This window comes from Pinus tabuliformis, chromosome 2_2 (assembly GCF_031772625.1).
Source record: "Pinus tabuliformis cultivar Carrire ecotype Pingquan chromosome 2_2, CPIR1, whole genome shotgun sequence".
NCBI lineage: Eukaryota > Viridiplantae > Streptophyta > Pinopsida > Pinales > Pinaceae > Pinus > Pinus tabuliformis.
The window spans coordinates 88,901,653-88,915,460 of NC_142300.1; the positions used below are offsets into that span (position 1 = coordinate 88,901,653).

The window sequence follows — 13,808 nt, forward strand, 5'->3', positions numbered from 1 at the left end:
GATTTTAGCAAGCCTTAGCATTTTCCTGTCTACCTGGATAAGGAAGCAAAATACAAACGAATAACTATCTTATCCCTGGTTGAACAGGACAGGCAAAAACCATTGTTTCCTTAAATTAGTTTCATCTTTTACCCCTATAATAAGTTATTGTGTCAGGTTTCTGAACTCTTCCCTGACACACATGAAAGTCACATGCAGTTTCAACAATGGTATTGATAAATTATAACAAATTCTTGTACAAGAACATTCTTATAGTCGTTGCCTCTCAATGCCAAGCAGATGTTGCAATGAGAATTTTGTCCAACCATCCAAAATAGTAAATACATAGCTCCTCCTTCTTCCTTAGTCTTATAGCTATTGCAATATGATTAACAGAGCAAAGATTTAACCGTGTCCTTAACATTAGCACTGAGATGATATACACTAAATCCTGCCATAGTCACTCTAGCTCTCCATTTTCCTGTAACTTCATACCTCTCAATCCTTTCTTCTCCCTCACAAGCAATTATGTTCACTGTGTCTCAGGCAAGGCATTGTTTTTCAACATTCATACGATTTCTGCTATCCCTTTTAAGTGTAGCATCTAGCGACTCAAACACTGATGAGTAATTGTTTAATGCTTCCATGGACTGGGGGGTGAAAGGTGTATTATTAGTGTTAACCTCTTGTTTTATGATCAGAAAGTAGAATGTCATGCTTGGAGGCCTTTTTTAACATATTGTTATTCGGTAACCATAAACTGCTATTCACAAAAACCAGGTATCATAATTTCTTTAATTTCAACTTGTTTCTCTTATTGGGGACAATGAAATGTATTGTCTTGCAATCTCTCTCACATGCAAATGAGCTAGCAGGTTTTCTTGAAATACAATTAAGAAACTGCTGCAAAATTAGCAAATTAACTCCATAAGATCCCCCCACAAGACAATGCTGTTGCTTGCCCCTTGTCATAGTTAGTTGCTTGGAGTCCACAAAATACTCCCACCTCCTTTAAGAATTCAATTCATCTCCAATCATTCGCTGCTTCTGTGGGGAAGGGTGCATTCTTCTTGTTACCTCTCAAATTGTATGTAATGATAAGAGCCCTAATCCACAATGTACAACTTCAGGGAACTGTTAGGATGGTCACCACCTTCACCTCAACAACCTATCCTCTTCACTTTAGGCTGGCTCTCCTTTGGCTCAAGGGGATATACCTAATACTATTAATAAGACAAAGAAATGAGGCACAAGGTGAAGTTGAGAGAAGCCTTAGTAAAATAGAGTTTTGGAGTTTTTAGGGTTTTAGAATAAGTGATGGAAGGAGAATCAAATGGCTTATGAGGTCAAGAAGAAACTCTTCGGAGAAGTAGCTTATTTCCTTCAAGGATTAGGGGTTTGAGACTAGAGTCTAGAACCAAAAGGAAAGAGTGATCCCTCACTCAATGAAGAATAAAAATGAATATCAAGGTCTACAAGAAGGGAACTTTCAATGGAAAACCTTCACCAACAAGATCAAATATGTTTTGATAAATGTACTTAATACTTCTTACTAGGGAACCAAAGGAAAAACATAGCAAGGTGCCAAATAATCACCAAATCAACAAAGGAATAATGCAGAAGAAAAACCCTAAAACATCTCCCTTCCAAGTGGTAACTTACCCCCTAAATGGATTGATCTTGAAGTCTTGTAGAAGACGAGCATTTCATCATTAATCTGTATGCACCAAAATTCAAATAATAACCAAGAAAGAGAAGCTTCAAGAATTGAAAACAATCATCCACAAAAAAAGAATCCCTTACACCATAAATGCTCCAAGAAAGATATGTCAATTAAGTTCCAAGGAGTGAGAGCTACAAAAATCCAACCATGAGTGAAATTGAGGAAGTGCATCTCTTTACACATGAGATTGACCTCCTCATCAACAAACACATCATTGACAATAAAACCAAATAAAATGCTCAAGGGAGCTTATTTTTGTTACACTACTGCTCAAGTGAACTTATTCATTTTCCTACCCTACTGTAGCATGTACAAAATACAGCTACTAGGTGAAGTCAGTGATCCGATGCAACCACCTTAACATCTTGGAAGCACAATGCCCCTTCCCTCAGTGCTTAGTCATCATGGAAAACAGGGAGACATCAAACTCTGAATGGTTACAAGTTGGAATCTCTGTCAATGCCTCTCTGGGAATGAATTTGGATGCCTGCAAATGAAGTATGTCATGAAGGGGCTGTAACTTTGGACATGTTCTGCTACATGATATATCTACCCATCCCTGCAAAGGACTGTTATAATTGTTGTCAAACCATAAGGTGTTTTCTTGGCTCTTGAGCATCTCTTCCGAGAAAACAATATCCCCCTTTACTGCATGTTTTTGGATTCTGGTTTTAATACTATATGAAAAAGTACAAGACTGTTGTATTTTTGAGTCTTGCACAGATTCAGCAGTTTGCATGTCAAGGCCATATTATCAGTTCTGCACTCTTCTGTTCCCTTTGGACACAAATCACTGTTCTTTTGCAAGGCATTCTCGGAACAAATTTCAACAATGTGGTGATCCATATGACCAATTGGTGTGTTCTTCTGCCTTACAAGAGAATCAATTTTATTTTCTAAAGTATGCCAAAGAATGGCACCAATGTCATTCTCAGGGCATCTTCAAGCATGTATTCTTGAGTAGGGCATTGATACATCCTCGAAGGACTGTCCCCAAAAACTATCTGAAAAATGAATACAACATTTACTATAATAGATACAAGTTGATACTTTCCAGGAATGGTTATTACCTTGCTCAATCTACCACATACATCTTTTTTATTGTCATTTTCTATCATGGTGTATACATTTTTTTCAACAATTTTGAAGTGTGCCCTGCCTTCAATGCAATGTTGGTTCCAGGAAGGAATATAATCACTGTCGAACTACCATGACTGCCATTTAATGGTATCAGGCCTGTTTCTTCAAAATCTAGCAAGCTCTCACAAGGCAAAGGCCAGACATTAATAGAACAATGAGGTGCATTTCCATTGTCACCTCAGCAATCCTCCTTCTGCTTTTTAGTGGAATTATACCACACAGGAGGCTTCCCAATTTTCACCTAAATGATATTCTAAGTTATATGGATCAAGGTGATATATCAGATGAATCAAAGCTAAGTAAAGGTACTTTCAATGGACAAGGGCACAATTGTCTATGTGTAGGAGCAGTGTACCATATACAAAGCCCTAGAGAGGTACTTGTGACCTAGGGTTACATCGTGTAGATCAACAAAGGGATGCCTAGGTATACAAATACCAAGAAAAGGTTTGCAAATAAGAAAAGGAAAACCTTCGATTTAAGACCCAAGTTGAAGCCTTAGCCAAAGTTAGGATTTAGCTAGGGCACAAATTGCCTAGGGTAGACTGTTGGGGAAAATTCAAGCATGAAGAGAGCTAGATTTTGAGTGCCAAGGATCAATCAAGTTTAACTCAAGCTACTAAAGCCTCAATGTCTATCCAATAGGAGACCCTTGTTGAATTTGACCGTATGCCCTAGCCCTAGCGGCCTGCTTTAAAGGACTTCAAAAAATAGAAGAGGAGATAAGATGAAAGTTTTTATGATTTTTGATCACCAAAAGGATTCCTAGTGCCTTTTCCTACCTGGGTGATGTAGTATATAGGGCTAAATTTAAGATAAATTAAATTTATGCTTGGAGTAAGAGGGAAAACCCTAGTTTTCACTTGATAAACCCTAGCTATCTTTTTAATGGGGGGGAAATTAAATAGATGAAAGCTCTCTAGGAGGTCCTTTATGGTATTCAAGGTTTAGCATGCAATAATCAAGCAAGATTTCCATATAAGATATGCATGTAGAGATGGAATAAGAAAAACCCTAGCATAATTTTATCACATGAAAAACAATAAAAATCTGCAATTACACTTAAATTCTTCCAAGAAATAGCCTTCTTTCAATCCCAAAAAGACACCTCCAAGACACAAATCATTCGCCAATAGCAATGGGTCCAAAAAGATCACATCTCCACAAGTAGCAAGTTGCATCTAGGCTAAGTAGAGCTTTATAAAAGAGGTTGAAATCCACAAGTGATGATGATAAACAAGGGAGTGATCCTCTATTTATATGAGGTCAATCACTTCCATTAGTTTTCCTAAAAGCCTTATAAGAAACTTAATTCTGAGTGGGCTTGAAGTAAATGGGCTACCAAGCCAACTCAATAGTTCAATACAAAAAAATAAGCCACTAATTCTCGTATGCATGGGTTGAAACTCTTCCCAAGCATGATGTTATGCCCTTTTAGGGGTAATAAAGCTCCAAAAATACAAAACAAGGGCTAGATGCATCTCCAACCATCATAATCAATCATGAATTGAGGTTGAGTCATCAAATCAAGCCTTAAAACATCTCCCTTTATTTTCCTCCCTTCCTATGGATTATAATTGATAATCTAATATTTTTTAACTTCATTTGATTCTCTGAAGTTGATTCCCTTCCTCCATTTTCATTAAAATCATCATGTTATAAGGCAAAAGGGCATACCTTTATATGAAATTTTGCCAGCAAAGAGTCCAAAATTAAATTTTCATGCAACTAAGCAACATTGCTTTTTAACAATACTCTTGGTTCAACATTTTTTGACAATGGTCTTGGTTCAGTACTTTCTTACGAGCAGAGCCCTCTCCATTCCTTCAAGCAAGAGTGGTCTCCTTGGAAAAACAATAAATCTGACCATTTCAATTTTTTCATAATGTAATACCTTGTACCGGATATCTTTGGTTTATGCCTTCTAAAATCTTGGATACCTCATCAATTTTTCCCTTAGAGAAACACTGTTTTACAGAGTCAAAAAGTTAGTTTCACAACCTCTTCTAATTATTTTGCCTTCTAATTGTAATGATTTTTCCACTTCACTGGTCTGAAATAGAGCAGACATTACTTCTGTGTATACTTTAACATGTACAGAGGATTTACAATCTATCACTTCTTCAAGAACTTTTTATGCCTCAATTTTTTTTCCTACCTTCCCAAGATGATGCATGCCATAGATAAAACTTGCATGACTTGGAACAACACGTTCCCTAAGCATTTTGTTCAGTATCTGGGCAGCAGCTTGAACTTTCTTTGATTTGCAGCAAGCTTTGATGAGTGAATAGTACAGAGCATCCTCCTACAACATGGCATAGAGCAAAATATGCTTAACAGAAGTAGTCATTCACATCAATAGCAGGAAAACCATCCTGATGTGTTTCCAACAAAACATTATCTTGTGATACCCTACACACCACCATATTGGGTAAAAATGTAAAACTAGCATGTGTACCCCCAATGCCAACATTTTTTTCAAGAAGTTCCAAACCATAGCAGACAAGACTCTAGATACTAAAATGACAAGAAAAGTTTACAAAACTTTGAGAATTGTCAAGCCTGTTTCAGACTCTCAGATATCTAGTGGGCTATGCCTGTCCATGAATGCACGTGAGAGACCAATAATATACAAGAAGGCAATGAAACAATCACAAAAGCACCTACACTCAAAATTCCATTCTGGAAAGAAGGAAAAGACTCACTAAGGATACCAAGGGGTGCAAAATTCTAGATGTGAGGAATAGCAGTTACTGAGGAATACGGTTCATCTATTCTTACTGTTACAGATAATGCATTTACCAGATTGACTCAAGGTCTATTTCCTAGTGTCATGGAACACTGTGTTTTGATGATGGCTTTTGGTCTTGTTCCCATGGAACTGTAGTTGCATCTAGCTTAATCAATATGAAAGGGCTGCCCTGTGCGCGATTAGGAAGAAGTTTCCTTTCTTTCTCCTCTAGGTTATGTTTCAAAATTATAACCATCAGCTATCGGCATGTTGAAGGGATCACACACCTTTCAAGCAGAGCCCATTTTTCTGCAGGATTGTCCATAGGCATTGTTGCAGGTAACACCCCTTCATACAGAAGCCAGTTTTCCACAGAAGAATGGTGGTTGTTCAGTGACTCAGGGCCTCTCTGTGCAGTCACAAGTAGTATCAGCATTATAACATATCCTTTCAGAATTCAAGTATATCTTCTCACTGGAAAGCAAAACAACCTCACTTCAGAAACAACAAACAGTGTAGATTAGGGTGAAATTTGTGATCTATGATCTTCCTGATATATGTCATTCCCTTTCTAATCTTGATGACATTTTACAGGTCTGTATGAGCAGAAAGAATTCTCTCAGTGCTTAATCATTTTGAATTTTTATGGCTTCTCATGTTGGTCCCCATGTGAGTATCAGTTAATACTGCTGTCAAATTGTATAAAACAGATAGACAGGAGGACTGAACACAGAAGGTCTACATAAACCAGTTTTGCAGTGCTTCCTTTTGCTATTCATAAACAACTTGCACTGTGGGAATGTACTACCTGCAAGGTTGCGTTGTTTGTTTCATGAAAGGCTGGCCGCTAAATGGCATTGGGAGCCCAGTTGTTTACTTTCCAAGTTAGTCATTCCTATCAGATTTACTTTGGCTAAATATCGTAAGTTAACACCCCATCTTTTGTTTCATATGAAGTTGAAGTTGAATCTTTAGAGTAACAATATTCTCCAAGCTTGTTTCTTTTGTTCAGCAAAATAGATTTCTAAGTTTATTGTTCTTTGTGTCACTGGCCCATAGTAAGGTTGCTTATTTAAATAATTTATTTAAATTATCATTTCTGTTATTAAACAAAAAATATTGTATAGCCCAGAATTGGGCCCACTGGAGTTCATTCCCCTGTTAGGTCAACATAAAACCTTTGTTGCATAGATCAATGGGCCATGCAACATTGGGCATATCATTTTTTAAATTTCAATAAAAAAAATTATTTTAAAATTAAATTTTTAATATAGTTTTTTTATGAAGAACCCAAAGAACCCGAAGAACCCAAAGAACCCAACCCGAAGAACCCGAAGAACCCAAGAACCCAAGCACACGAAGAACCCGAAGAACCCGAAGAACCGAAGAACCGAAGAACTCGAAGAACCCAAGAACCCGTTAAAGGAAAAGAACCCAATTTTTTTTTTGAAGAACCTGGTTCTTCTGGGTTCGTCTGGGAAGAATGCGTACCCGAATCCGGTACTTGGGTGCGGGAACCCGGGACGGGTTCGAGAACCCTACCCCCGGGTGCGGGTACCCATGCAACACAGATTTTCATGGATATTACTTAATATAACTTTCTTATGTAGAAAGCATGGATTATCTTAGGCTTAACCATGCATATAAAATACCACCTATCATCTTCATTGAAAAAAGAATGGTGTCTTTGTTCATAAATATCAGTGATTAATCATAGGAATGGCTATTAATCTCTATCAAACAAAATCAAGGACTAAGTAATGACGATCTTGGTCGACAACAAAACTTATGATTATTAACTTCACATTAAAATTCACTTCATCTCTGCCACCTTCAAGGAAATCTTTGTTATCCATCACCATATTGATGTTGTGACTTGGTCCTTGAAAAACATTCAGCATGTTTGATTCATGGAAACCTTCAAGTTAGACAGTATATGTCATGCTAACTTGCAAGAGATTGGTGTGAGGTACATTGAGGCTTGCAGGGCCTGCCCTGCAGTTTGCCCTCATGAAAGCATAGAAGTAGATTATAACCAGTTTCTTAGGAAACCATGAATCCTTTCTAGCCTTGACATCTCCGTGACCAACAAGATATACAACTCCTGATAATTCAGAACACTTCCATAGTTCCAAATGTACATCACAAGAAGGAAGCAGGTGGCAAAAACCATTTATCCAACCATTTTCCACCACTTTCATCAAAACTGCAGAAAAATAAATTAGCTCAGTTGATCCAAATAGAACAGGAAATCCAATCGCAAGGAATATATTTTTTGCCCATATAAGAACCATGACAAGAGTCACTAGGCTTGTAGTCACCATAATCATCTCTACCTTTGCAATGCCATATGCATTTGATATCTCGACCGTGCTCTTAAAACAATCACATACCAAGACACACATTATCATTAGAACCCAGTTGATGACAAGAATGTAGATCTGACCCATGAACCGTCGGGATGTGTGAATTATTTTCAATCTGGGAAAGCATCCTAGGGCCATGGACATTTTAATAGATGAAATTGTTGTTGAGATCATTGCCTGGCTTGCAATCATGGCAACAACACTAGCTATCACGAAGACTGGCCAGATAAAACCATCTGGAATTGAAGCAGAGAATACGTTCTCCACCACAAAGGGATGCTTCATAAGATATGCAACTTGATCCATGTAAGCCAATAGTAGGCATGGGAATACTACACATGTGAAGGCTATCTGGATGGATCTTACTGAGAAGTGACCCAAATCAGCAAACATAGCTTCAGCTCCTATTATGCATAACATGCAACCTCCTAGGGACATCCATGCTTTGATAATGTTCCTCTTGAACAAGTAATAGATATAAACAGGATCGAATGCCCTTAAAATTGTCATGTCATGTTAAATAATATTGTAAAGTAAAAAATAACCAATAGAGAAAAACCATATCATGAGTGCCAGAGAAAATGTCATGCCTACTTTGCTTGTACAAAACTGTTTTATGCTGAACAAGATCACCAGGAATATGATTGAGACAATGACCATTGTGTCTTCCGTAAAGCTAGATATTTCATCTTGCTTGCCACTAACAACAGACATGACTGATATTGCAGGTGTAAGTATGCCATCCCCAATTACCATGGAAGTACCCATGAGAAACAAGAGTAGCAGTAGGGTCTTCAATTTTGTACTTCTCTAAAGGCTTTCTTTGATTCTTAATCGTCTTTCCAGTTTCGGGGTGGGCAACTTGAGCTTGAAACTGGAATTTTTTTCATCTGATGGTTGCTGGTTGGGGAGCAGATTGACCTTCGCATATGTGCAAATCAAAGAGTACAAGGAAAATGTCCCCCCTTCACCATTGTCATTGGCTTTGAGCATAATGAACACCTATTTAGCCAAAGGGATGAGGGCTATTGTGTACATCACTAAAGCTAATGCACCCAAAACATCTTCCTCTCCTTTGGTACGAGCTTGGATGAATACACTAGTGAAAACATACAAGGAGTTGGTACCCATATCTCCATAGACCACTCCAAGTGTTTGGAATGCCAAGTCGAGCGTCCGTCCTAATGAAAGGTCCTTATCATGGCCCTTATGAACACCGGGCACGTCCATGGCCTCCACATCAAAGGAATCCACTCACTTGGTCTTCAGAACGAGCCCACGCCTCATTTTTTGTCATGTCTGATCATCGTCAACAAACCACCTTGGGGATTACCCTTCCATTTCACTGCCATCAACCGACCTGGACTCTGATGACAACAAAGACATTGAGCCCTCACTGATCCCATCCCTGTCTTTCTCATCCTAGACATTGATATGATAATGGGGTTGACAATGACAAGAATGATACACAAAAGAGAAATCAATAAAAACTTAGGAGAATCCCCACAACTGTTTATAAAAAAAGCACAAGTTTATCATCCAAAGAAGTAATTTCTGCATTCAAAGACCACAATCCTCAATCTCATAATTTTATCATCCATAGAAACAACTCCTGCATTCAAATCCCATAATCCAGAAAAAGAAAGAGCTCAATCTCTTCGACCCACATCGTAACATCGCATCCCACATCCAGATTTCCATTGAAATCTTGAAAATCCTCATACCCAAATGATTTTTTGCAGTGACTTCTATGAATACATTACCATCCTTCGATCAGAGCGTTTTTGTTAAAGAAGAAACATATTATATATCTTCAAGGAGAAACATATAATGGTAATGCAAAGTTCTAAAAGGTATGTGATCCTTAGGCTTATTGGAGAGTATATAAAAAATTTCACACCTTTTTATGAGATATGGGAGGAAAACATGTTAAAGATTTTTAATAAATATAAAATTTCCAAAATGATGCTAGTTACGTGTGATTCTTTTTTCATTGTTTGTGATTATGAAAAATGAAACTCAATGTTTTTTCATTAGTGCACACATATTTCATTATATAATTGCATATAGAAAAATCATTCCAGAGCCGATAACAATAAAAGTGAAGAATTTATGGTCCAACGTTATATTTAAGGGAGATGTTTAAGGATGACGTTTGAATTTTGTTTTTCATTTTAAGACATTTGGAGCGAATATTAGGAAGGACTTTGAGAGAGGATTGTCCTCGATTTTCGAAAATGGAGTTGTTCCTTTCCAACCATATGCCCCAAGTGACCATCAAAGGGAGAGCTCATAAGTTTTTTGGATGTTTTCTTTATAGCCATATTTTTACACATATCCATAGAGTCCCCATGCCATTGATGTGAATTACTTGTTCGGTTTTTTTTAACCAAACAAGAAAAATTAAAAAAATGCCTCAAGATCAAAGACTGAAACAAAGACCTATTGACATACCTTTTAAAGTATGGAAAGAACTTGTAAAATCATATGAGAAGTTGGATGCACAAAGAAAATCCGGCAATGAGAGAATTCAGGTATTGAATTTTTCATTAAACATTATTTAGAATGTATTAATACTTATAAGTATCTTAGACATGTATTTGTGTGAAAATAAATTGAATTGGTTTATGTTTAAGGACAAGGCATCCAAGGCGAGGTTAACCAAGACAAAAGTCACTCATCGTAGTGGCCAGAAAGGTTTAAAAGCACTGATAACAACCTTTGTAAGTATATTAAACATGTGATATTTTTTTAATAAATTTTGTACTAGAAGAAAGTCATTGTTATCTAATTTCTCCCTATTTACTGATTGATAGGAACTAAAATATGGAAGACCTCCAAATCATTTGGAAAAGGAGGTGCTGCAGCAAAAGAGATGGGTTGAATTTGTTGTTTGGATGGACTCTATGGTATGTAATCTTAGTTGGATTTCCAATATACTTTTAAACCATATTTTCATTTTATTTTTTAGTACTATTAGATATTATATCTTACCTCATTTTATGGTTAACATTGTATAACAAAAACATGCGTTGTGTTATGTAATTAATACTAACATGTAATATTGATTTTTTTTGTCAGAATGCTATAGGTAATGATTGCCAAGACGATGATCCAAATTATGTTCAACATATATCAGGAGATGATGAGGATGAGGATGAGGATGATGGTGGTGAAGGAGGAGATGATGATGATAGTTGCGGTGTTGGTGATGATGTGGATCAGAGTAATGAGGATGGTCAAGATGATCATGAGGATGATCTTGGTGGTGGTAGCTAGGCATGCACATGCATTGTTTTTTATGAAGAAATTATTGTGTAGAATGACATTGTTATGTTTAGATGGGTGTTGTGAATTTACCCTATATCAATGAGACATTTTGATTTTGTAATCATACGATGAGTTTGATTTATGTATGTTGTTAATTTATCGTAGAATAACGATATTCATGAAATATTTTGATTTGTTAATCATATTTGAATTTTACTTGTTTTGATTAAAAATAATACTGATTTTATTAGTATTATGTTGCTATTTTATACATGTTTTGAAAATTGTTAATGACACATTGTTATTTTTTTGGATGGATGTTGTCAATTTCTCTTAAATTTCTTTACAAATGATTTTGAATTGTGATATCTGCTTTAATGATATTTAGAAACTAACATATATTTCACTATGAATCTATAAAGGGGGTCATATATGTAAAGAAAAATATACTCTATATAAGAAATAAAATGCGGATGTAACCATGGATGCAAAATTGAAAGTAAAATTGGGTGTTAAACTAGGAATTAATACAAAATGCAAACAATTGACATACAAAGTGTTTTAAATTAGAAGTGAAAAATTGTGCATAGTTGACACAAAGAAGGGAAAAAAACATGGCATACAAAAGGATATCAAATTGGGCAAAAACAAGGACACATAAATGGGAACCAAATTAGATGCAAAAAAAGACAACAACTAGATGAAAATAAGATGCAAAGTTGAGCGTTAAAAAGAAGCAAAAAACTTTACAAATTAATATGCCAAATGATGATGCAAATAATGGTGTAAATTTGGGATGCAAACTTGGGTGCAAAAAAGGAAAAAAAAAAAGATGTAAGAAAAGACATAAAACAAGATGCAAAATGGGGCTGAAAAAAGGTGAAACCAAGGATGCCATATTGGATGTAAAAAATGATTCCTAATCACATGCAAATTTAGGCTCGAACTCAAACACAAAATTATATGCAAATGTGGACACAAAATGAGGCAAAAAAAGATGCAAATTTGGATGGTGAAAACGATGTAAAACTAGACACCAAAAAAATGCAAAATTGGATGAAAAAGTCGGTGTAAATAATGGTGCAACATTGGACACAAGTAGACACAAAAAAATGGTGCAAAAAGGGGCATAAAATAGCTTAAAATTGGATGCAAAACTTGGTGCAAAAACAAATACAAAAGTAGACGTAAAAAATGGCTCTAAATTGAATGTACCATTAGACACAAAATAAGATGCAAAGGTGGACACAACACATGACTCAACATAAGATGCAAATATAAATGCAAATTTGGATGCTCAAAATGATGTAACATTAGATGCAAGAGATGGTGTTAAAAATGATGCAAAATTGGATGAAACAAATGACGCAAAATATGGTGCAAAATGAGATGGGAAAAATGGAGACAAATCAAACGTAAATGTGGATGTAAAAAATGGTCCAAAAAAAGATGCAAAAATGGGCACAAAAATGGATGCAAAATTTGGTGCTAAATCAAATTCAACACATGGTGCAAATATAGGCACCAAAGCTGGTGCAAAAATAGAAGCAAAAACTAGTGTAAGACTAGATACAAAACCTGGCGTAAGACTAGATGCAAAAACTGACACAAAATGGATGCATAAAAAGACGTTAAATTGGATTCAAAATACAGTGTAAACTTGATGCAAATGATGGTGCAAAAATGGAAGCAAAGAATGACACAAAATAGGAAGCAAAAGAGAATGAAAAATAGATGCAAAAAATGACACAAAACTAGAAGCAAAACCTGTCATAAAATAAGATGCAAATCTTGGTTCAAAATTTGACGCAAAAAATGATGCATAGTTTGGTGTAAAAAATGATGCAAAATCTAGCGTGAAAAAGGATGCAAAATCAGGTGCAAAAAAGGACGCTTTAAAAATTGTACAATAGAGCCAGATTTAGCGCCAGGTTGCTCATCACAATTACAAAAAAAATGCACTAAAATCTGGCGCTAAATCTGGCGCAAATCGCTGGTTTTGTTGTAGTGATACGACGCAAGGGTTATTTTTAATCTCTGCAAATTAGTGTGAGGAGGAAATTGTTTAGTAGCGTCGGTCTTGTAAACTGGGATAAAAGGAAGATTCTTGGGAAATGATGCAAAGGGGAATCATTCTACTCATGAAGAGGGACATATTGGGAGTTTCTTCATGATGGGAAAGCATGTCGGGTTCACTATAGAGGTCCTCCAGGATCGTGGATGAGGAGTATAGTGACAATGACAAAATGTTGTGTAATAGATGCCCCTAAAGCATGAAGGCCAAACTAGAGTGAGGGGTGAAATGCTTTATAAGTGGGAGCAGGGAACCGGAGTTTTTCATTGGAAAACCTACAAGAAAGCATAGATACATATACATCACTGAAAACTCTGAATAATGATACAGGAATTGTGATATGGATGCAACCATCTAGAGAATAATCATGTAAATGGATCCAAGGCATGGGCGCAGCCATCCAATAGAAAGGGCCATAACAAAACCAAGTTATGGTCATAGCCATCCAATAATGATAGGGATCACATATAATAACTCATGGTATGGTTGCAGCCATCCATCTGAAAGAGACATGTATATTAACAT

The 13,808-nt window shown here is 36.3% G+C and overlaps 1 protein-coding gene across 1 annotated transcript; it reads left to right on the forward strand.

The window, feature by feature from the left end:
• Nucleotides 1–10,276: 10,276 nt before the first annotated feature.
• On the forward strand, nt 10,277–11,362 carry LOC149191565 (uncharacterized). The gene is made up of 3 exons (XM_089406260.1): nt 10,277–10,662; nt 10,756–10,848; nt 11,021–11,362. Exons 1-3 carry the CDS (start codon nt 10,534–10,536, stop codon nt 11,216–11,218), a joined length of 420 nt encoding a protein of 139 aa, XP_089262386.1. The 5' UTR covers nt 10,277–10,533; the 3' UTR covers nt 11,219–11,362.
• Nucleotides 11,363–13,808: the final 2,446 nt, after the last annotated feature.